Genomic DNA, 25,509 nt, shown 5'->3' with positions numbered 1-25,509 from the left:
TGTTTAATTTTAACTTTAGGTGTAACACTTTTTTATTCATTGCATAAAAAAATAAGTGGAATTCAAATTAGAATAGATGTGCACAGATTTTTATTTCATTTTATGAAATTTAATAGAAGCGAACAAATACTTTTATATAGTTTCAAAATAATATAAAATTGGGGTTTTTTATAACTGCTTCTTTATTCCGTTTAAACAAAATAGGTAATAGAATCAATTTCCCCTTAGAATTTTAAATATAATAAAATTGCATGTGGTTTATATATTGGTTTAACTTTTCCTATTCCCATTTAATCCAATGAATATGTTTTTACAATTTCATTTATCAGATTTATTTATTTAAGTTACTCTTTAGATGAATAAACTTTTTATGCTTGCCTATTATTCAACATGCACGAAAACCTACGCTTTAATTGCCAAACTAAATATTTCGTTATCCCAAACCATTATTTTGAAAGCTAATTAAGTTGTGCATGAATGTCAGTTTAAACTTAAGATTAAAGCTCGTGCCTAATAAAATTAAATTGCTTTGATAAAGGGCCGAAAGTAGCATTTAATTGAGCAAATCATAAAATTATTTAGACCGAGTTCCGAGTGGCGTTTGGTTGGGAAACATTTGCAATTAACACGCTGCCGACAGTTAAGTTTCAAAGGAATAACTCCCAGGTAGACGATATTAAGTCATTAGCATTTCTGCAATTTCCCCCCTATCTCCCCCCCTTTTTGCCATTGGTGGAAATTTTTGCTTTGCTTTCCTGCTCATTGCAATTTGCTTCGCTAATGTTTCTTCTCTGTTTTCAAACGTCGCTCCATTCATTTAATGGCGTCTGCTTTAAATTTCCTTCACTCTCCCTGTCTCTGTCCATTAGTCGCTGGCCCTCTCTTTCCCGCTTAAATGAAGTGTGAATGGGAAAAGCGTTTGGAAATGAGATTTTTAAATATGGCCTGCAATTGTAATTCCAAATGCCAATAGCAGAAGAAGCAGCAACATTAGCAGTAGCAACAGCAGTAGACACAGCAGTGGCAACACTCACAGCAACAACATTGTTACATTTTGCATTTTATATTGCCAAGCTCAGCGGAAGTTGAGCCTCATGTCTTCATGTACTTTGCATATTTACACTAATAGAAATTGTGGCAGGCAATTGAAAAAAAGTTGTTGCTGCTGTGGTGGCTATATGCTACTGCTGTTGCTGCTGCTGCTGCTGCTGCTGCTGCTCGTATTGCTGTTGCTATTGCTGCTGTTTTATGGGCGGCCATAAAAAGTGTCGCAGAGACAGAGGGCGTGGCCAAAGGGGGGCAGTTTTACGGCCATGCTTCTTCTGGAGTTGCTGCTGCGGCTATTTTATTGTTGCGACAACAGCAACATCACTAGTGTGTCCAGGCTTCGGCCATTCCTCAAACTTAATATATCCTGTTTCCTGATTTTCATGACGTCCCTATAAGTGCCCAGCAAGCTCTTGTCCAGCTATGGCCGCATTTTCTGGGTTTCCGCAGGACTTTCCCCTAGTTTTTCCCAACCCCACTACTAACCCTTCACCCCTCGCTTATGCTGTGTGCCATTTTCTGCATTTAAGTGCAATTCTATGCAAGAATGTGCCGACATGCATATTTGTGCTAAAGCCATTTCCCATCTCTCCTGGCTCGCTTTTCCCCAGTTCTCCCCAGCTTTTGCCCCCTCTCAGCTGCCATAAAATGTTCGTTTTGCCAGCTAATGCATACAAATGCCTGATGCGCTTTTTGCATTACAACAAGAACAGCAAAATAAGTGAATGAAAAAAGGAAAGAAAGGAGAAAGACAGCTAAACAACAAACAGAATGGTAAATTTGTATGTGCTCATGTGTGTGCGCGACAGGGGACATTCACTTTTAAGTTGGCATTCGAAAAAATCGTATTGAATCTTGACCAAAAACAATGGGTCAACACCCACACACTTCTAAAAAGCCGAAAAATATGAAGAGCATGGAAATCAGAGTAGAATAAAGTTCAGAAATGTTGAAGCTTATGGGAAAAACATGACAGACTTTGAAATTATATATTAAAGTAGTGAAAATGTGCACCCTTTCAAGCGTACTTAAAACATCTAATAATCAGTTTTAAAAAGATTTCAAATTTCTATGGATTTTTGGTAAAATTATTTATGAAGCATTAAGCATTGTATAACTTGTCCAAGTACCAATAAATTTAAGCCAGCAATGTATAACAGTTCTTCTACCGCTTTCTAAAACTTTTGTTAGCCAATTCGTTTTAGATTTCGCCAACTTAAATAAGGAATTAGCCAAGCTATAACCCAAGAAAGTTTTCCTGTTTTCGGACAAGATCTGGCCATTTAAAGCAATTGTTGTGGCAGTTCTTCCTGTTTTCTATTTTTATTTATATTTCTGTTGCTTCTAATGCTGATGTTGTGTCTGCCATCGATTTAGTTGCTTAATAAATTAAATTCCAGCATGTGTGTGTTTTTGGCAGAAGTGCAAAGCCACAAAGTTTTGGGAGCGAGAGACAGGAAAAGACAAATGAACTGCCATTTGGGATGCCAGGCAGGTCTGGCTCAATCTTTTTCCCCTGAAATAAATCGAGTGTCACTGTCGATTTCGCTCAGTGCAGGTGAGGACAAGAAAGTCCATCACCGAGAGGATGGCAAAATATTTGGCATAATAATAAAAGTGCATGATGCATGCTGTCTATGGCCACTGGTCAATGGCCAAGGGTCTGTTGCAATTTTCCGATTGCCAATGGACCTTCTCCGGATGATGGCCCATTGTTGCTGCTTTCTGTTTTCCTGGGTGATATTGCTCTTGGTCTTGGTCTTCGAGTTGTTGGCATGCAAAAGTTGCCTTTTGTTTTGGGGTTTTAAACAAAATGAAATTTCCTAGCTGCTCTCTTGAGAATGTTGGCCACAGCAAATCAAAACCGCAACGTTCCGGTGTGTGTCTGTGATCATCGGTGTGTGTTTTCGTCGATGGCGAACACGGAATGCCACTTCAACTGAAGCAGAGCGAAAGAGAGAGGGCTATGGCAAAAGAAAGAGACAGCATGTTTGTTGTAATGAAACGTAACGAAACAAATCAAAGCATGTGGCACGTGAGTAGCTGAACATGCTCATCTCGATATGGCAAAGCCCCTGACCAGTATGTTACTACACAGTAAAAAGGGTTTTCTAATTGAATTTACATTTAGTAATTCTATGTTTATTCATTTGAAAAACTATTGTAACTGTACTAAAAATTTACTTAGCTTGAGGTTTTATTGTTCAATAAGTTAGAAATTTAATTTAGTTTTTTGATTTTTAATGTTTGTTTCAGTTTCTGAACTTCTACATTTTTTTTATTTGTTGGACAAACTATAAATATTATTTACCTACGCTGTCTAATGGTTTTTGATTAAAACTTAAATTGATTATTGATTTTATGTAATTTTATCACAGTGTACAAACCTCCTCCTGCAGCTCCTTCGCAACTTTTGCAGTAGAAATTATAAAGTACATGGCTGCCTTTCGTCGAAGTGCATGAAATGCTTGCATATTACTTGTACTTCTTTCTGCTACGCTTCAGCCCCTCCCCTCGAGCCCCCTCGTTGCGGTTTATTTTCCTTTTGATTGGCTACATACCCATCTACGTGTTGGGGTCACAGGAAGCGACCCGAGGTATTATTGTGAGAAAATTGTTGACCAGGCGGCTGACAGCAGTAACTTGCCTCTGCCAACGACAAACTTTCCGCAGAGTGCAAAAGTTGTAGGTGCAAATAGTTTTTGTTCTTTAATTTGCCAATCAAAAGTTTAAATTAGCGAATTACGACTGTCAATTGAATGATAACTATTCAAGTGTAATTTTTCAGCTGTCATTAGTCGGTGAAAAGGGAGTATTACATGTTAATTAATAAATTGTCGTTCAATTTAATTTTAATGTAAATTTGTTCAGTAGATTTTAGTCTATTCCTTGCAAAGTCCTATCTAATAATTATCAGAAAGAGCAAATTGCATTAGGAAACTGTCACTCAACTGGCATTGCTTTCAATCTAAGGAACTGCCAATCAATCGATCAGGCTCGAACAACTCACTCACATTTCGTTTTAACAATTTGCCAAAAAACGTCGATGACTACAAGTTTTGTGCCATTTACAGTTTTTGGCAACTTCTGTTGGCAACGACATCCGTCAGTCAGCCAGAAAGTCAGTCAGCCAGTCAGCTAGTCAGTCATTCAAGCAATCAGTTAGCTGGCCCCGAGGGCGGCCTGAATGTTGACACTTTCATTTTTGCCGGCACATGCTGTTGCTGCAAACTGCAGCTGCGACAAATATTTATTCATATTCATGGGAGCAAACACAATTTTTGTTTATTTATCGCGCCTCGCCGTTGGGGGCGTGGCAGCTCCTTTTGCCGCTGCGACACTTTCCTCACTTTCCGCACTGCAGTGCAACTGCGGCAACCTCTTGCCGAAAAATCAACTGACAACAACACGCAATTTATGGCATTTATGTAAAAAGCGAGCAAACAAGTGCAGCAATTTTTGTGTTGCATACAAAGCGGCGTTCATGGGTGGCTGTCAACGTGGTCGGGAAAATTGGTGGGTGGTGGCACATTTTTATAACCGCTCCTGCGCTTGGCATTGTGCTGAAAAATCAATTAACTACACTTTGAAATGTTACGTGAGCAGCAGCAGCAGCAGCAGAAAGTCCCCAACCCGCCCCCTTTTCGATATTCGAGCCACCTTTGTGGTATTATAAACTGTTGCACTATATGTATTTTATATATTTTTGCAACTAATATTGAAATTCCGGAAGCGTTCGGGCAAATAAAAGTAAATCTGACGCAGCTGCAAGGTAAATATTTAGTGAATCGGCTCAGTCAACATTTGGGGTCGGTGGTTCGCCTCCCAATTTCAGAAGGGTTATTTTTTTTCGAACCCAAATAGCCATGACGCCGACAAGTGCACTTGACAGCGCACTCCAGAGGGCAGAAAAGGCCGGAGTGGGCGTGGCATCAGTAAATATTACGGCCGTAGTCACGCAACAGGGATGGCGGCCAAAAGGACCAGCAAAAAAATTGGTACTCCTGCGTTTATAAAAATGCAACTAGTTCCCGGCATAAAAGCCCATGAGCTGGATGACTGCGGATGTGGATTCAAAAGCGGAGGCGGATGCGGATCTTCCGCCCACACACTCACACACATGGGAAACCACAAAAACCTGACTTGAAGGGGTTTCCCCCATTTTTCCTCTACTTTTTTTGTGCGTTTGAACAAGCGGAAAAGTTATGAAAACAAGGATAAAGAAGTGCTGGGCCAAAAGACAACGAAGAAAATGAATTTTCATTTGTCTGCGTATATGCGCAGAAATATGCAACAGAATCCTCAACAGAAATCGACAAAGAAAACAAAAAAAAGAGGCTAAAATAGAAAGCCACAGATAGCTCGACTTAACGTCGTCAAATTCAGTCAATGGAGAATGGAGGAGGTTAGTTAAAAGTGGGGAGGATTGTAAACGACATTCCATTTCATTTCAAATCAAATCAATTTCTTTGACAGTCTGCATTGTGCCCCAATCAGTGCATCTGAATGTCAACAATGTGAAGGTGGAAATATGTCATGCCAAAAGGTTTTCATGAAAAATCGATTTATTACTACGAGTTGTAGTAAAGTTGCATTTTACACCAGGAAATTGTTGGATTATTTTATAGGGTGAATCCACAGTAGCGTATTTAATTTAAACACGTTAGCTGGAGACTTAAACTTTTGCCAAATGTGTTTATTTGATTGCTTAGTACTTATTTATGTACCCGCCATTTATAAACAAAAGAATCACATTACCCGTACCTGTGTTCTGGATAATGGATAAGCTTTTCTGTATAATCTTTCTTTCGGAAACTTTTCTAAACTAACTTGTCACAGATCCACCTTTCACCCAGACTTTCCCTTTTTCCTGCTCAAGATTCGTCCCATTTCCAGTTACTTGTCTCTTATTTGCCTGTTTAGCTAGTTTTCCCGACTTCGTGTGTGTGTGTGTGTGTGTTTTCGTGTTTGCCAACTTAACAACAGCAACAAATAGCAGAAGAGCCGCCAGCAGCGACAACAGAACAGAATCCAAATCAGAATCTGCGGAAAGGGAAGCTCTGCAAACAAACTGGGAAACAGGAAAAAAGAAAATACCCGCGTTACAGATAAAACAAAAATTATTTGCATTTCACCTGCATGTTGGCACCTGATTGCGGGCGGGCTGTAACTACCCCCCAAAAAATTGTCTAACACCAGCCACCCACCAAAGTCACAGACTCCGCCGATCCTGTTTGTTAATCCATCGCTCAGGCTTTACACAGGGAAAAATGGGTGCTCAATTCAATAAATTATAAAATTTTTAAAACTTTTAATAAAGGTGAATCTTAAGTACCAAAGAAAAAATTATGTTTGCAATGTAGAAACAATGTTTAATTGTAATAGTATAATCTTTTTATAAGGATTGTTTCGATGATAATGCTTTTTTGTAAATAAGGCGATTTCTTTAAATAAATGGGATATTTTGACATAATGATTAGATATGTTAGATCATTAAAAATTATTTGAATAGTGCTTGTCTCTAAAAATAATATCTAAGTCCTTCTTTTAGTAAAACAATCCCAATAAAATGACAAACGTTCCTTTAGTTTTTCTCCATATAACTCTAACATTGTGATTCTCATTTAGTTGGTCACTTTCCACAGGACTCAAAAATATTTGTGAAGCTACATTTTCTGGAGAGGAGGAGCATGATGCTTCCACCTGCAGCATTTGTGTAGGTGTTTAGCAAACACGTGGCAAAAAGGGGGGCACTGGGCAACAGGGGGGATCGCTTGCTCCTGTCTCTTTGGAGGCACATCCACTTCAGTTGCAGCGACAGCAGCACGTGCATGTCCTGCGACAACGGCAGCAACACACCCACACCTCCTTTCGCCCACTTTTTTCAGCCACATTGGGGTGTCATGTTGCCGAGGCTGAAATGTCAACAGTTTACTTTGCGCCTATTTGGCACACGCGGGGATTAAATGGGTTTTTGCTGCAGCTGTCTTTGACCCCGGCCACGCCCCCATGCCCTTACCCGCCCCTTTTGAATATGACGAAAATTACAAAAAGTTGTGTCGGCAACTTCAACCAGAAGTCACTTTGATTTGGCCACAAAGGCGAGTGAGGTGAAGAAATGCCGGAAGAGTCGAAAAATATTAATCGCGTGCCCGCTTATCTGATTTTTGGCTCCACCTGGCGGGCGGACGTTTACTTCAAAGTTGATGAAGTGCCAGAAAGCTTCCGCGACACTTGACACCGACTTCCGTCCTCCACTCCACGAATTTCGATTCAATGCGCTTCGAGTTGCGGCGACACTCAAATCGCACATACGCCACGTGGGCCGTGAGTCCTGCAAATGGAATCCCCGCCTTGTTGGTTGGCCAGGGCATAAATAAAGGCAAATACGCAGGACGTTAAAATATATGGCGTACAAAACGTGGCGGAAGTGCCAGCAAAACAAACCTGGAAATGAAAATATAAGTTGAAGAAGTCTGAAGAACTAGAACGAAGTCAAGATGCTCTGGTGAAGTAATGGTATTTAGGTTAGGAACCAGGAAAAATACGTAGGTGGAATTAATAGTAAAAGATAAAATATTTTCTAGTTTTTATGGAAGAAAATCTAATATTATTGAACCTTTTTCTAGATAAGGATTTTCGTGTTTTTCCATTTATTAGTTTATAGCAATAAGGATTACATTTCAAATTAAAACGTTTCCTAATGATTTTTATAGATTAATTTTTAAAGTATTTTCAAATCTATATACTTGCACATTCTTTTACTACATTAACCATTTCACCAGTCACCTTGCAATATCATTTCGAATGTTGCCATCAAAAGCAAAGCCCATAAGCCAACAAAGATTCTTTCGTTTTCTGTAGTGTAAACAAAACAAAATGTTGTCCACTTGAGCCAAAGCAGCCAGGTATCGTAATCGCAGGCCAAAGGAGTCCCTTCCCGAGTTTCCTGCTCCCAGTTTCTTTTGCCATTACGCACGTGATTCATATGCAGAGCTCCTTATAAAGTGTCCTTTCGCTGGCTCTCGCCACTGTTTGTGTACGTGTGTGTGTGTGGCTGTGATAGGTGTGCCGGGGCCTTGTCACAATAAATTTAGTAAAAGTGACAAATATTTTATGCTTAAGAATAATTGATGAAGTGGCTACAAAGCGGCTACGCTTCCAGGAGCAACGAGACACGGTCACGTCGAAGCAAGTTGGCCGGGTTGTTGAAATGGTTTTAAGGGGGGGGGGGGTCAGAAAAAGGACCCGACAAATAATAAAGCGCTAAATCATAGCCACGCTTAGTACTTTCAACTGCCTCCCCAAAATGGGGGCCAGAAACTTGGCCAGGAGAATGGCTGTCAGTTAGCTCATATGTCCTTGCGTAGGCCAAAACGAATGTGTGCGTGGCAAATAAAAACAGGCAGCGCCGCGCCGGATATTACGACATATTGCTCCGTACACACACAAAAATTGCGCCAAGGATTATGGCACTACATTACAGGACCCGCAGCAGTCCACCACCCCCCTGGACTCCCCTCCCCGCTCATGCCCTGCATATGAATGATGGGCATCATTTAATCATTGTCTATGACTCCAACACCTCCATCCCAGGATCTGCGAAATTGGGTGTTTTGTTTGCCCGTCCTGTTTGTTTGTGTGCTGCGCTTGACATGTCCTTAGGTCTGTTTGTCCTGGAATTTAACGCCGGATAGTGGGTAGCTGCATTTCGCTTTAAGTTATGTACTCGGTAACAACTATCCCAAGCGAGCATTAACCAAGGCAAACATAAGATCTCCAGAGACCTGAGGATAATCCAAACAAGTTAGATTAATTCGGAAATTAATTAGTTTTCAGGACAGATAACTATATATTAAATAAGATTCAATATTCAATAAGACCACGATACTCCTTAGTCTAGTAATAAACTTATTTCTTGATGTTTTAGATAGTAAGTTTATTTATTAACTTACCATTAAAACAAAAATGTTATTTTAGTTCAAGTTCTGTCATTTCCTTAAAAACCTTAAAGACAACTTATGTTCCTTGTTTAAGCAACACAGTTTTTCTTTCCAAGCCCCGCCAAATTTCAATTTCCAGCATATGCAGATTAGCATCCATTTACTTGGCTACATTTTTGCGCCCTTTTAACAAACAATTATTTGCCATGAATAAATTAGCAGGACTTTGCGACCGCCCGCCTCCTTTTTCGACCCACTGATGCTGCTGATCAATTTAAAAGAAGTAATAACATTTAAAATTCAAATGCAAACACACAGCATGGGGGCAAATGGTGCGGCGTAAAAAAATTGAGCTAATAAAAGTGGGCGTGGTCGTAGGCTAAAACCTTGAGACACCGCACACATATGCAGAGGAGCGGGGTGAGGGGAACTGAGAGGGACTAAAGGAGCCGTAGAGAAGCAGTAACCGCGTTGTCTGGCTGTGCCGGCACTTAGATGCCCATTATGCCTGTGGGCCATAGACAGCGACAACGACAACTCGGAGCAGGCGGGTGAACGAGGGGGCGTGGGGGGAAGGAAAGGAGCTGGAAGCCTGGTGGCAGGACAAAACAAAAAGCGCCTTCAGCACATCTATGGTATATGCGAAATTAATTGTCTGTTTGTTGCCAACAAATTTGAATTTAAACCGCATGCAGGGCTCTCCAACAGCAACGAGAACAATTCCACAGACAGAAATAATTGAATTTAATAAGCAGCACTCTGAGTTTCTGCAATGAATTAGCAATACTTTTAAAGCCTAAGTAAAGCCTTAGCAGATTTTAAATACTTTATAGAACTTTTTAAATATCCAGGAAATTTTATACTGAATTCTAGTTGGCAACCTATTTAAGAAATTATTTGTATTTACATCCATTTAAGTTATTTAAAATAAATTAATTTAAAATATGACGGGAAATCTAGATATGTTAAGTATATGAAAACATTAAATTACATTGATAAATATGTTATATATACAAAATGACAGAAGTTGCAGATCGAGCACTTTTTCTATAATAATTCTTTATGAATTAAATAAACAAATAATTAACTATAATTCAAAAACACTTATAGTTAAATAAATTACCACTTTTCAAAAAAAAGGGCAAGCCTGAAACACAATTATTCGAAAGAAAAACCAATAAATACAATAAATTAATTTATGTCACAATCTAGGTATCTTCTAGTTTTTAATACATTTTTATAATACGATGAAAATATTTTTCTGAGTGAAAAAATAGCTGAAATGTGTGAAATGTAAGCGGCAGTCAAGCGGGGAAACGTCGCCCGACCCCCCCCAATCCCGCATCGCATCGCATCTCGTCCAAATCCGCTGTCTGCCCGGCGACTCCTACTGCGATTCCGATTCCAGTTGTCTGTTCCAGTTCCTGTTCCTGTTTCTGGCCTGGTCCTTTGCTCCTTGTTGTTGCGGTGTGGGTGCGTTTGTTTGCTTACGAAACAACTTGAAGTTGTTGGGCTTAAGTTGCTAGTAGCTGTTGTGGCTGTCGCCCGTTGTTGCCGTCGTGATGTTGCTCCGTTTCACAGTTGGCCGTGCGGTTTGCTTACAGCGCCGAAAAGTTGGAGCCGCCGCTGGTGAGGCTGGCAAAAGAAAGTTTCCCACGCAATGCCCCGGCAATTGTCTGGCCGAAGGTCCTTGCGGGGGAGAAGGATGTGGATGGGGATAGCGACCCTCCTGCAAAGCACACACAGAAAACCGTAGGACACCCTCACACGGAGGGAGCAAATTAATTGCTGCTGTTTTCGGCGCTTATTTGTCTTTGAAATTTGTTTCATGCCAGCAACTGGACCCCAGAATGTCCTGCCCGCCGCTCTATCCTCCATGGTCCTCCGCTCCTTTTTTGGCTTTTCCTCGGTGTTGTGTTTGCCTCTTGCCTATTTGCTATTTAAATTTAATTTGCATTACTTAAAGAATTTAAAAAGCGAAAATTCCTCATGCGTAATGCGACAAGAACTCCCTGTGTTTCCTCCTCGCTTTCGGTTTCTTTTGAGCAGCTTTTCTGCTTGAACATTTTTATTTACTTGCGGCCGTCCACTGGTAATTTCTGTTTATTTTCGGCAAGTTTTTACGGCCAGACCCGGAATGCTTGGTATAGTTTAATTTTTTATGGTCTACCATATTTTAAATTGTTCAAATTGCTGACCCTCTCACTCTCGTGGCACGAAAATAATATTGCTGACCCAAGATTGCGCATACGCACCATTGGCCACTGCACAAGCAAAAACCCGTGCGCCATTCTGTCTGGACACTAAATTGCATATTACCGCAAAATCAATTTACATTCCTAAACTGATTTTCTGAGCTCTCCCACGCGACCGTGTGCGGTAGGAAAAAGATTAAATTAAAATTATGCTCCTGGCTCGCCGACCTCCAATTAGAACGGCAACGCGACACTTGGTTTCCCCAAACCCCCAACTCGAACCGCCCAGATCTCATATGGGAATTGCTTTCTGCTCTGCCAATTAACCCGCTGCCTTCCGCAAAAGTTACGTTAAGTAAAAAGTTTTAAAGTTTTATGGATTCAAAGCGGTTGCACTTGATGAATCCCCACTCATGGAATTTAATTTGCAAGTCGTTCTTGTGCTTAGTGATTTGGAGAAATTAAATAAGAACTTTGCGGGAAGTTGGGTTCTAAATATTCTAGTCATTCCTTAGGAAATACATTTCCCTCGTATTACTATTGTGTGCAAAGTTTTTAGAATCTACTTAGAATCACACGCTGAAAGCAAATAGCAAATGGCTAGGAAAGTACATCAAAAACTGTTGATTTTTGCTTTCCAATTTTGTTATATACCCAAAGATATCGAATTTATATGATTATGTTATATATATGACATATTTGCATCTTCATGAAAAGTTTAGTTCGCAAAATCTGGAGAGGAAATATAAATTTCGCGAGTAAAATCAAGCTTGACACAACCTACATTTAAAAATGTTATATACTTTACATATTTTCAAGAAAACAATTTAGATCCTTAATCGTAAAACCTGGCCAAGTGACTAGTTATTGTGAATTTTTATTGAAAAATAATATATATTTGATTGGCTTTTGAGATACTTTGACTTTTGTGGCATTGTGGGTTGAAATTCATTCAAAAGTGATTTCCGTGTCCCCTCTTATATTGTGATTTTTCCGCCGTGCAGTCACAATGGGTTAAGCAGACTCCTGGCCATTTCTGTTGGCCAAGCGGTGACCCGAGCACGTAGACAGGTGCTTGGCATGGGGCACATGGCTCATATCCCGGCAGCGATTTCACTTTCGCTCCGTGTGCGTTTCGTCCTGGCGTTCTGGCGTCCTTGGCTCGCTCACGTCGTCGGGGCCATTTAAGCCTTAAGCAGGCCACTTAGTGGCGCGGACATAAATCTGTGCACCAAATCCGAGCAATTAAATGCATCGTAATTTAGCCCGGTCTCGCTGCTCCTTTCCCCGAAACCTCTTTACTGTGCAATTAAGTAGAAGTGCGCAGACCGATTTCCCGGCCACGCCTCCTGCTCACACACACACACACGTGTAATAATCTGCGCCGTGCGCCTTTGCCATTTTGTTTCGCATTGCCACGCTCCACAATTCCTTATTAATTGACGCGAATTTATGTATTTGCCACGCGTTATTGCGGCCCCCGAAGAAATTAAAAAATATAAACAAAACTCGTTTGCTTTTGGGGAACGGGGGTTAAGGGCGGAAAAAGCAGCACCACCAGCCACATAAAGCACACACAGCGTATCGGTTGAGGAATGGGAATCCAACGGCGAGATGAGGCGGAGACAAACAACAAACGCATTTTTATGGCACTTGGCAATTAGGACAGGCAACAGGAAGTGGGTGGCCATCGGGAATGGGGAGTTGGGGGAGGGAGTGGGCTTGGTCGAGGTCGAGGAGAAGGGGCCACCACCCCGGGCGTCCTGTAATAATTTGTGTGCTTTTTATTTGTACTTTGGTATCCAAGCAAGCATCAACGAGCTTTAATACTCTCAAGAAAACGGAAATAATAATGGCGGAAGCTAAAGAATATATATAAAAATATTTCAACAGAAACGTCCTTGTGACAGGATTAAAAATTAATATCATACGTAAAACTCAAACTCCAATAAAATAAGGTTCCTTCCTGTTTTTGTTTACTACTAAGGCTTAACTTATATTTTTGTGGTTTAAACAATCTTTTAGTTTAACAGCAACACACAAATAATTTTAAAAATATATTTGACATTTGAAAATTAAACTGGCTCGGTATAAATTATTTATATAGTAGCCAAGACTTTTCTCTTAAACTGTTATTAAATATACAAAAAAGGAACCTAAGTTCCTTTCCAGCTAAGGGCTCTCCATTACAGAATTTCAGCATATTCAAAGTAAAAGATAACTTTCCATAAATCCGATTTTTATACCCTTGCAGAGGGTATTATAATTTTGGTCAAAAGTGTGCAACGCAGTGAAGGAGACATCTCCGACCCTATAAAGTATATATATTCTTGATCAGGATCACCTCCTGAGTTGATATAGCCATGTCCGTCTGTCCGTCTGTCCGTCTGTCTGTCCGTCTGTCTGTTTCTACGCGAACTAGTCTCTCAGTTTTAAAGATATCGAATTGAAACTTTGCACACACCCTTCTTTCCTTTGCACGCAGTATATAAGTCGGAACGGCCGGGATCGGCCGACTATATCCTATAGCTGCCATATAACTGATTGATCGGAAATGCCATAACTCTGCTGTTTGTTAAGTTAGGAAGTTGGGACTTTCTATGGGTTTTATATTTGGCCAATCAATCCGACGTACCAAATTCCATAAGGATCGGCCGACTATATCTTATAGCTGCCATATAACTGATTGATCTGAAATGCCATAACTTTGGTGTTTGTAAAGTTAGGAAGTTGGGATTTTCTATGGGTTTTATATTTGGCCAATTAATCCGACCTACCAAATTCCATAAGGATCGGCCGACTATATCTTATAGCTGCCATATAACTGATTGATCGGAAATGCCATAACTTTGGTGTTTGTTAAGTTAGGAAGTTGGGATTTTCTATGGGTTTTATTTTTGCCTAATCAATCCGACATATCAAATTTCATAAGGATCGGCCGACTATATTCTATAGCTGCCATATAACTGAACGATTGGAAATGATATAACTTTGGTGCTTTTAAAGTTAGGATGTTGGGATTTTTTATGAGTATTAAGAATGCATTATGAATGATTTTGGAGAATATAATTTGCAGAATATTCTGCAAGGGTATTTCAACTTCGGCTCCGCCCGAAGTTAGCTTTCCTTTCTTGTTCTTAAGAATTCTATCCCATAATCCCACACCTTTAACAGGGCATCTCCGGTTCGTCCACACTCCGAATTCTTTTGGATTGCCCACCCACTTCGCTTTTGGCCGTAATGTTAAGTTAACGTTGGCCGCTTGTTGTTGGCCGTTGTTATGGCCCCGTTCGGATGTTGGCTATTAGAGGACCATTAAATAATTGCTGGCAATTCCAGAACAACATAGAAGGAAAAACATTTTTGTGCTTAGCTCTGCTCCGCTCTGGTTTCTTTTTATTAAAGGCATCTAATTGCAGGCAATTTGTGGGGCTGAGATGGTCAAAGTGGTTGCGAAACTTTAAAAAGCAACATCAACTCTCGTTTAATAAACAGAAACCGAGTGGCGCGGGGTGGCCGAGGGATTGAGGGGAAAGAGCGGCAATAAGCGTATTAACAAGGGCCGCACAAACACCGACATAATCGTAATAAAGTTAGCAGGCAACGGACAAAAACCGCACACGTGGCCCCCATATAGACGGACCGACTGACAGGGAATCGGACCGGGGACTGGGGATTTGGGAAGCGGGGACTGGGGACTGGGGACACACCACCTTAGTGGCAAATCCCATGGCCGAAAAGCCCGACCAAAAACCAAAAACCAAACCCCAATGGGATGGCTCCTGCACGAGGTCCCAAAAACGAGGGAAATTCTAACCGCAAAACAGTGCAAAAACCGAACAACAAAATGCAGTTGCACAACTGCAAAACTCTCAAACTGCCATCGCAGTTGCGAAACTTGTCTGCTGTATTTTGGCTAAAGCTGTGAAATTAATTAAATAATATTTATTTGTTGTAAGAATTTATTAAGCCGAGGACTGAGTGTATATGTATGTGCATATGCGCCATGTATAACAAGGTGTGAAACTTTGCCTTACCGCTGCTGCAGACAAAATCCAACACTCGAACACACAATTCGAAAACTGTTAACTTAATTGTTAACTGTTGGAGGACGAGTTACAAAGGAGATAGTCGGGCGGAGAATACGGGATATGCTACCTTTGGGAAACTCCTTTAATTGTTGTTGCTGCACCACAAATTGCAAATGAACACGAAACTGGAAAAAGTTACCCCTGCCAACATGGCGTATACGTAACATTTAACTCCTGCCCCAATAAATAGTGCTTAGAATTTAATCGGGTAAATTGAACTGAACTTAGCTTTGCCCTCCCCTTTTAATTGATCTGATTTACAAATTGTGTAAAGAGAAACTATTTTGTGCATTCTAAATTCGCAATTACTTGGCTTTTATTTGGTGAATTTATTGTATTTCTAGTTTTGGAAACCCTGCCAATAATAATACAATTTATCCATTTACTTTTATTGGTTAAGTTAATATCTTCAACACTTCAGTACAGATAGTTATCATTTTAATTTAAATTGTCTGAATTAACAAGGAACTGAGAGATGTTGAATATAATATTTTTAAATTGAAAGGATATTTTAATCTTGAAACACGATTGCCTCGGGGTGAAATGAAGCTGTGGTCTATTTAAAGATCTTTAACTGGAATGGCCAGCACTTCAATTCCCTCCCATCTTCCTTGCGGTTTTGGCCACAGTTTCCCTGGCTGGCAACATTTACAAATCTGCATGTTGTTTGGATTGCCTCCTCACATTTCTTTCATTCAAGCTTACATTTCCACTTGAATTTCCCCCTTAAAACGCCGTTAAAACTTCCTGCCTTAAAGTGCGTAATGAAGCTCTCTACTTGAGTGATTCAAGTTTCCTGGTTGCCAAAATGTTTTATTCTCCTTTATTTCCTCGAAATTCAGCTTGCATTTTGCACTTTTATCGAGCTCACCATCCTGCAGTCCTGCTGCTCCTGTTTCGGAGTTTCCTTTTGTTTTGCCATTGCCTTTTTTTTAGCAAAAATTATCGTAAAAGAATTTTACCTGAGCTACGTGACTGCTGAACTTAATATCCGTTTGTCATAAGCGTTTCTAATGCTCGCACAACGGCACACACGTATACGGCTAAGGCCATATATACGAATATCCTTGGCTGCAACACACACACTCACACACACACACACACCCGTACTCCTTTGACGGAGCACGTACAACAGCCTGCCGGAATCGCTGTCTGGGGAGAGGGGAGGGGGAGGGGGGACTGGGATGGTACGGATCCCAGGGACTTCAGATATGATCTCCAAGCAGGAACTGTAAACTTTCTATGCGCTGCTGCAAAACAAAAGCCAGCGACATTTTCAGCTAAATTAAGTATTTTTAGAACTCGCCTGCCAGTTGTGTTCTGCACTGTTTTTTGATTCTCCAGAGGAAAATAAATTGGGTTCTTAACAAACAGTTTTTAGTGGGAGTTTTCAGATAACAATTTTTGACTTTTATTCCAGCTAAAATTGATTTTTTATTCATGTTTTGTCATCTTAAAAATGAGTAAAAGTTTTGAGGGATTTTTTAGACTCTGCTTACCCAAAACTATTGAAACAATTTTTAAATAATTGTAAGCGTTTTAACAAATTTGTTATTTAGTAAACTTATGAAAAGACGACCTACAATAAAATATATTTCCTCAAGATTGGCTCTAACTAAATATTTTTAAGCCGAATTCCGTTACTTTTTAATTTTTTTGTTCATGTATTTTGCTTACGAGAATTTAATGCCAAGAAGGCGGCAAATAAAATAGATTTCGCCTGATTATTGATTGAATCACCTTTTCGCTCTGTGTGAAAGCACTCGATTTCTTCTCATTTTTGTGTAGTTCGCCGTTGTTTTTGTTTTCTGCCAATGCATGCGAAAACTTCGCAAGTAGATTTTTGAAAGGTTTCTGGATGCGGAGCAGCGCTTTAATTGCATTTCGCCGCGCGGCCTTCGCCGTCGTCTGGCTGACCCAACTCTGCAGCTCGGCGCTTCGTTGCCTTCGTAGTTTCCATCCCGGTTGGAGTTCCTTTAAATAATGCAGCGCATTGTCTGAACTGCAGGTGGATCCGCACCAGGACCACGCCTCCAAAATGCTAGCCATAAAAACGACCTTCTACAGCAGCAACACTCGCTCGTACATAGATATACAGTATGTATGCTCTCGCTTTGCTCAATTTTTATGACATAAAAGCGCCGAGACTGCCATTAAAGAAAAGTGTAGCACGCTTCTTGGCGCAGGAATGGCCACGGAGATTTTTTCGCTGAACATCTCGGGCTGTAAGAAATTTTCCAACACATTTGGCAAACGAATGGGGCTGAGGCGTAACTGGGGAATCGGTTTGTTTTGGACAACTCCGTTGGCCCTTTTGCCAGAGTCATTTTCATTTTCGTTTTCATTTTGCCCTCGCTGCTTGCTGTTGTCCTTGCGCAAATAATTTCACTGATAAAGGATTTTCAACGCATCTTATGCTCGCTGTTTGCACTTTCGCAATATGTTTGCCGGCAGTTTGTTTTTGTTCACTGCCCAAGAAATATTATATATATTATATGCTTTGCCTGTCGGTGTATATGTATATAAAAATCCTTCTACAGTTGCATTCAAATTAATAGCTCTTGGAATTCTTTATTGCCAGTCCTAAACAAAATGTTATATTTCTGGAATTTAATTTTATAATTTTCTTATTGCGCTTTGCCAGATTGCTGTTAAATTTGCTTAGGGACTTTACTTGAAATGAAAATTAAATGGGCTTTAAAAATATATTCTACTAAAAATAAACTGGGAGTAGTAAAGTTGTTTATTGTTTCCAATTTTAGGTCAACTTAAGCAACTTAATTAACAACTATTCGAGTTTAGTTTTAAAGTTACTCAATTAGTCTTAACTTTATCAATATTTAAGTGATTAAAGACACTTTAATATACTGCTATTCTTTTGATACCCATTGTTTTTGACTGAGAAAGAGTTGCCGGAAGAGACTGTAAGTAGTTTACGCGCATTTAAGAAGACGGTGCAGTAGCAACATCAGCAGCAGGAGTCCAAGTAGGAAGCTGCCAAGACAAACGAGCCAAGGGATGGGTGCAAGGATTCGAAGCCAGGACAAGGAAATGAATGTTTCGCAGGCCGGCGAAACGTGCAACAGCAACAGCAACAACAACAGGGACAGCAGTAAATGTTGATGCTGCCACTACCTTAGTCTGCACTTTGTTGTCCTGTTTTTTTGTTGCAGCTGCAATTGTTGCTGTTGCTGCTGCTGTTCAATGGGCATTGTTTGCTCGTTTCACAGCCAAAATGAAACTCAAGTCAACTCGTGCATTTCTAATGCGAATTTATATGTTTTAACCCGGCGCTGCCATCAAAATAGCAACTGCTTTCTGACATGTCCGGCTAGTAAAATTTGTTCCCTTATTGAAATGAGCCAAAATGTACACAATGTTTGCTGTGGACCCAATAATGTTGCAGCTGTAAAGGGGTGTGGGTGCACTGAGAAAAGTTACTAAGCTAAATATAATAAGAAATATAAATATTTCCAAAGCCTTTGAAAATGCACAACCATTATTGTCATATCTCAACTATTATAAATTGCAATAGTTATTTAGATAAATGGCTATCAACCATTGTAATAAAAGAACCAAAATTTCTTTCAATAAATTTTGAAACATATTAACCGCAGAACCGCAAAGTTTTTGTGACATTCTTTCGCTCTGTGTGGAGATTGGGGAACGGAATCGCAATTCCAATCGGAATCCCTGTACGTTTACGTATCTCAATCCCTGCTCAGCCACTATAATTTCTTTCTTGCTGCTTGTCCCTCCTTTTCGGACCCTCTGAGCTTCCTCGGCAGATTGCCAGACTCCCTCGGAGTCTCGAGTCCCGAGTCAGTTTGTCAGCTTGTCAGCACATCGGAGGAGTGCCTGGAAAATGGGAAAAGCGACGGCGGCGGTGGCGGGGAAAAGCTGAGCTCACATTGCCTCGGCCATGGCTTGCTTTTGTTACTCATTTATTTTGATTTGTTTACCATTGCGATTTATATTTCTTCGTCTCGCTCAGCAGAATGGCTCAAAGGAAGGGGAATGCCGGCTGCCAGCGTGCAGAGCAATAAAATTAAGCTCGGATTTATTGACCCATTTCAGTTTGACTTGCTGCCATTTCCCTTAACCCCTCTCTTTCGGCACTCTTTGTTATGCATGGCAACTAAATTAAAATGTTTTTACTAATCCCGACAAGTTACTCTTTTAATTACTTTTTCTCCTCAACTGAACAAAGCCGCATGGGGCCAAAAGATTCACCTCCTCCGACTTCGATTTCTCCAATTTGGATTCTCCCATTTTCACTTTGTTTACATTTTCAGAGCTTCGATTTTTATTTAATTTGCCAACTAACCGAAAAAGCCAGTAACCTATTCTGCACAAAACTGATCCAATTGAAGAGTGGATTTAAAATTGAACAATATTTTCACCCACTTGACTTGGCTAATTGAATCCTGTAACGAAATTCAGCTCTGTTGAATATATTTACTTTGCTTAGCTATTTTTATTTATTTATTTTTTTTTGTTTTTCTCTAAGATGTACCTAGACCAAAGGCAATTAAATAAACGAAGGCTTTTGTATGCGCTTGGCTTGTCAAATTTGGGATTTATTTGTTGCTCCTTTGTGGCCCTTTGTCGAGAGTGTATTACAGGCAGTCGAGCATCGCATCCAACTACAAAAGGCGTTAATTAAATATTTTCGCTCAAAGACAAGGCGGCAACCAATTACAATAGTCGACAACTGCGCGACTTCCCAACGACAATGGCAGTGTAATTCGGAACAAAAATCTCATTAAGTGGCAGCGAAAAAAGAGCAGTAGCCGAGTCACAGATAGAAAAATATGTTTCATTAAAATAACAATAGTAGGTTACCGACAGAATAAACAAGTGCAAATGTTATTAAAATCTTAAATTGAAGACTAGTTTGGAGAGCTAATAAAAATATAAGATTTGTAATTGCAATTAAACTTTTCAATTATAAATCTAATGTTTTGTAAGCTCTTAATACTGGTCCAAAATTAAAACTAATTAATAGATATACTAACTAATGTTTACTATGTATTCAATTATTAAGGTATTTATATTTTTTTTTAATAAGAAAAAGTGGTATATGCATACCTTAATTTATTTATTAAGGCATAATTTTTGCTAATCCCGTTTTGGCCAGTGCACAAAAGGTATGAAAGGAGTGAGCAGACAAGTGTTAGATTAAAACCGAGCTACCTTTCGCACACCAAGCCACTCGAGCTATAGCCACCCGATCCGGATCCGCTCCTTATTGTTGCTATTTTGCAAGGCAAACTATTTCGAATGGCGGCTAATGCGATTAGCAAATCGAAGGGTTGTCGATTGAAATTCAAGTGGCTGTCGCAATTAATTAATTTCATTGTTCGCCCCAGCTCGCTCCTGCTCGCGGCGGTTGAGCTGGCAGGTGTTTATTCGATCCGCTTTCGGGTTCAGAGTGCACCGACTGAGCTCCTCGAATCTCCATGCCGATGACACTCATTAACATAAAACGCAAAGGTGGCCGCAACCCATAAAGCCAGCTCACTTTTCGCACTCATTAAAACGACGTTGGCTTTTGTATTTTGTATTTTGTATTTCGTATTTTGTGTTTTGGGTGTGTGGGTCACTGTCCGGATGTCTTATCTTTTCGAAAAGCAAAGGAAGGGAGGGGTTGGACGTAAAATGAGAGGGTTATCAACCCATTTTAAGGCTGACGTCAGCAGCGGCACTCAAATTTCGGCGACACAAGTAAACCCTTTTCGCAGCCTCAAAACATTTAAATGTAATCTATTATCTTAATTCCAACACAAATTGTTTGGAGCCAGCCACGTCCGCGTCTTGGTCGCGGCCGCATTCGTCCTTGTGCGGGCTCTTAACCCGGCTAACGAAAATAAAAGCCCATTTACAAGCCGAGTGCCACTGCCACAGTCAAGGACTTGAGCCGCCCGGCAATTCAAATGCCAGGACACAGGACAAGGACAGCCGGCGAACGCTGAAAAGCAAAGCTTATCGGCCGCAACGTAAATCACCCAATTTACCATAAATAAAGATACGTACATATTGTCAGACATTTTGGAGGGCGAGTGGTTGGCTTTTCGGTGGTTTTCGGATGGTTTTTGGGTGGCACGATTGCAACCACAAGCGTGGCCACCACCGTCGAAAGCCGAAAACCGAAAACCAAAAGAGCCGAAACAAAACACCTTATCGCGGGCAGGCACATCTTTAAGTGGCTGTCAACGGAAGTGGCTGGTTCGGGGGGTTAAGGGAGGGGGTGGCACCACAAGGGAGGGGGGTGATAGTGTGGCAGGAGTGGGAGGGGCAAGGGTTTCGGGGGGCAACTACACCATTTGGCCGAACATAAATCTGCATGAACCGAACCGAGTGAACAAATGAAGGTGCTGTAGGAAGATAAATAAATAGCCATTGAGTCGATGAGGGGATCCCCCGAATTACCAGCAATAGTAGCTCAAGCACTGTTTAAATAAACACAAATAACCATAAGCTAAAGTTCTAAGGAGATCAGAAATACCTTTGTAATTCTTTAGCTGACAAATTGCAGAAATTTTAGCTTTTAAATAACCAGGTCCTTATATATTTTAAACTGCTACCCTAAAATCTATAGATTTTGAAGCTCTTAAAAGTGGCAGCTAGTCAATTAATTTCACAAAAAAGCAACAAAGTAAACAACGAATTTTATTTCTATAATCTCGTTGACCATTTGGACAGCATTAAAATGTTTCATTGTATGTATGCCACAATAATTATCATTTCCAAAGTATCTGAAGAAAGTACATTTTTGTTTGTAAATTGAGGGAATTGTTTACTTAATTTCAAGAAACTTTTCCACCAACCATCCAAATCTAGCTAGAAACCCTTTTAAAACCATACAATGTTGCCAACTCTGCTGCAGTCGTTGTCTACCGCATTTGATCCAAGTCAAATCCCCTTCGGCTCTTGGCTATTACTCTCATGATCAGGCAGCAGTTGAGTGGGAATGTGGGTGTGGATGGGGATGAGGATGACGATGGGGGATGTGGGTGTGGGAGGCCACTCCGCATCTTGGCCGGGCCCTGCCAGTCTTAGATTTACTTTACAAAAGCAACATTTTGCCAGTTGCGACACGCCACTCACCAGTGTCACCATCTAACCGGCTTGCCATCTACTCTTTTGCAGGCACATCAAATGGAGTGGGTGGAGCAGGAGTTCCAGGAGGAGTTCCCAGAGAAGGGGGACCAGCACCACCACCAGCAACACCAACAACACCAGCAACCCAAAAGACGACAGCAGCAAATCGCGATTATGACGATGATGACGAGCACAACGACAAGGATGAGAGTCACGACAACAAACCCAACGACTTGGCTGAAAGGGAGCGAAAGGACAAGGAGCAGGAGCAGGAGCTGGAGAAGAAGGATGCCGTTGCCAAGCCTGCGGCAAGTCAAAAGCGTGCAGCACAAACGACACAATCGCGAAATCCCATCAGACGGGCGCACAGTGAACGGCATTTGTCGACCGCGCCCCTGGTCGCCAACGCCTCTGCCTCTGCCGCCCACGGCCACGCCTCCTTCGTCTCCACCACCGCCGGCAGAAACTGCCACTCCATCCCGACGACTCCAGCCAGTGGGCCACAGAATGTCATTTTAAATTTTAAGGACACAATGGCGCTGCGCATAAAAAGCAACCGCAGCGACTCGAGAGATTTATTTCAAAGGCGGCCCACGGAGCCGCCGCCACCGCCTCCCAATGGAGGAGGCAAAGGATTAGAGATGCTGCCACTGCCACTGCCACTGCGGCACCCGCACGAAATCAATAAGTCGCCTCTGTCGCCCCAAAGGACAGTGGTGCGGGTGGCTCCATTCAAGCCGCAGAAGCAGCAACAGCGGGAGGGGGGTGAGAGCTTCACCCAGGAGGTGCATCGCCTCAAGATATCCCACAGCGAGGAGGACACGGATTTGGGGGTGGAGCTGAGGAGGAGGCCCAACCTATTCCTCTCCTCCCCCGACGAAGAGGATGCGGCCCCGAAGAAGACCTCCATCCTGATCAGCGGCGATGATTGCTACTCCACGATGAACCTGAGTGCGGATGCAGCTCAGCCACTGTACCAATCCTCGGTGGTGGTCAATAGCCACTCGGCCACGAGTGTGTGCATCAGTGTGAGCAGTGCCGAGGAGCAGGAGCAGGAGCTCAACCAGCTGAACACGCTGCGCAGCCAGCAGATGGGCATGGGCATAGCCATTATACCCATTCGGGGAGCCAGCGAGGTGAACCTGCAGAGGTCGGTGTCCTGCATCTCGTCCACTTCGAGCAGCTCCACCTCCAGCAGCAGCAGTTCCAGTGGCAGGGGAAGGACCCTCATCCGGCTGGACTACGAAAGGGAGAGGAAGGGATCGGCCACCAGCAGTACGCCCATCAATACTCCTCCTGTTATCAGTTCCACGCCAGCCACGCCGCCTCCCGAGGATTCACCCAATCCTTTGGTTCCCCACGAGACAGAGCTCTTGAAGATCCTTCGCAATCCGGTGGAGGCAGTGAAACTGAACCTGGTGCCGCATGTCTGTGGCCTGCGAGCTCCATCGCGGGAAAGTGGGAAAGCCAAGAAGTTGCAGGCTGAGGAGGCATCAACTGCTCCGCCCAAGGAACCCGGTTTCATAGCCAAACTCCTGCAGGATCCCATGCTGGGTCAGGTGGCCGAGGGACTCGAAACGGAGACGGTGGCGGAGCTCATCGAGAACTCGCTGCAGAGACTCCAGCAGACCAGGAGGGGAATCGACATGAGCGGCACCAAAGACCACGACGACATGAATCGCCTGATCAGCGCCTCGCTGGAACGCATCCGCCTGGAACGCCAGCCGGTGACGACGACACCTGGAAGAGCAACCAAAGAGGAGGACCGCCTCTCCAATCGGGGCAGCATCAGTTCCGCCAATAGCTTCGCCTCGGCCCACAACTACGAACTTTTCGATTTCGATGGCGGAGCCGGTGGCAATGAGTCGGATTGCTATCAGAGCTGCTCCAGTGAGTTGACAGCCTCTGGAATCCTGGAAGAGGATCCTGTCACCACCATAAAGGATCCCGAAGTGGAACTGGATCCCGCCACGCGTGCCAAGTTCTATCAACTTCTGGTGGATGCCACTTTGGCGGAGATTGAGCACTCCACGCATGTGGATCAGGATTTGGGAACTGAGACGGAACATCACTACGAATCGATTAGGCATAGTGGTGACCCCATTTACGAGGAGATCCATGAGGTTCCACCGCCACTGCCACTTTCTGCTCCTCCTCTGAATGATGCCGAGCTGGACAAGAAGGCTGCCCGCTCCATCTTCGAAGGAGCCTCCAAGTACGATATCCTATCCTATCTGGTGGATGCCAAGGAACGCGGTTTGGCCAGGGAAGAGAGCTTTGATTATGGCAACAATCCTAAGATTATAGAGGAGGAAGCTGCCGATACGCTGAGTGATTTGGACAAGCGACAGGCGGAGGAGCGAGATCGGGAGCGGGACAGTGGCCAGAGCAGCATGAGTTCCCTATCGCCGCCACCACATAATTTCATTTGCGGCGGAGGAGGAGGAAAGTCATGCGGCAGTGATGTGGAACGCCAGGATTCAGGAGTGGGTTCGGAAACTAGTAAGACTTCTCGCAGCAAGTACCAGGCCACGCCCACCGTGCTCCACCTGTGCGAGGATTGCGATGGACCCGTGGAAATGCAGGTGGGCGACGGCGGAGTCCTCTACGCTCCTCTGGTTTGCAGGAAGTGCGGGAGGAAGCGCGTGGAGCGCAAGGAGATCATCACCGAGATCGTGGAGACGGAGGAGAAGTACGGCAGGGATCTGCAGATCATACTGGAGGAGTTCTGCCACCCCATGCTGGTGGCCGGCCTGCTCACCCAGGAGCAGCTCTCCGCGATCTTCCTCAACACGGAAGATCTGCTCGAGAACAACCAGACGCTGGCCGAGCGAATGCGCGACGCCCTGGACATGTCGCTGGAGCAGGGCGACGACGACCTGCTGACGGTGAACATCGGGCGCATCTTCCTCGACTTCACCCAGATGCTGCACGCCTTCGAGAGCTACTGCGTCCGCCAGGCTGGCGCCAGTCTGCTGCTGGCCAATCTCGAGAAGGAGAAGGAGCTGCTGCGCATCTTCTTGAAGGTCTCCCAAATGGAGAACGCCGTGCTGCGGCGCATGAACCTCAATTCCTTTTTGATGGCGAGTAGTTCAATGTGTTTCTATATAAAACCAGTATTAATCATAT

General features: G+C 42.5%; 1 protein-coding gene across 1 annotated transcript in view; it reads left to right on the top strand.

Annotated features, from left to right (window-relative positions):
• The window catches only part of LOC108045610, a 118,955-nt gene that overhangs the window by 88,297 nt on the left and 5,149 nt on the right, over positions 1 to 25,509 (top strand). Inside the window, 1 exon segment of the mRNA XM_044457627.1 lies at positions 22,429 to 25,463. Coding sequence (XP_044313562.1) covers positions 22,429 to 25,463 — 3,035 coding nt within the window.

This window comes from Drosophila rhopaloa, unplaced genomic scaffold, assembly GCF_018152115.1.
Source record: "Drosophila rhopaloa isolate 14029-0021.01 unplaced genomic scaffold, ASM1815211v1 contig_163, whole genome shotgun sequence".
NCBI lineage: Eukaryota > Metazoa > Arthropoda > Insecta > Diptera > Drosophilidae > Drosophila > Drosophila rhopaloa.
The sequence above is the reverse complement of the archived record's forward strand: the minus strand, read 5'-3'. Positions and strand labels throughout refer to the sequence as shown.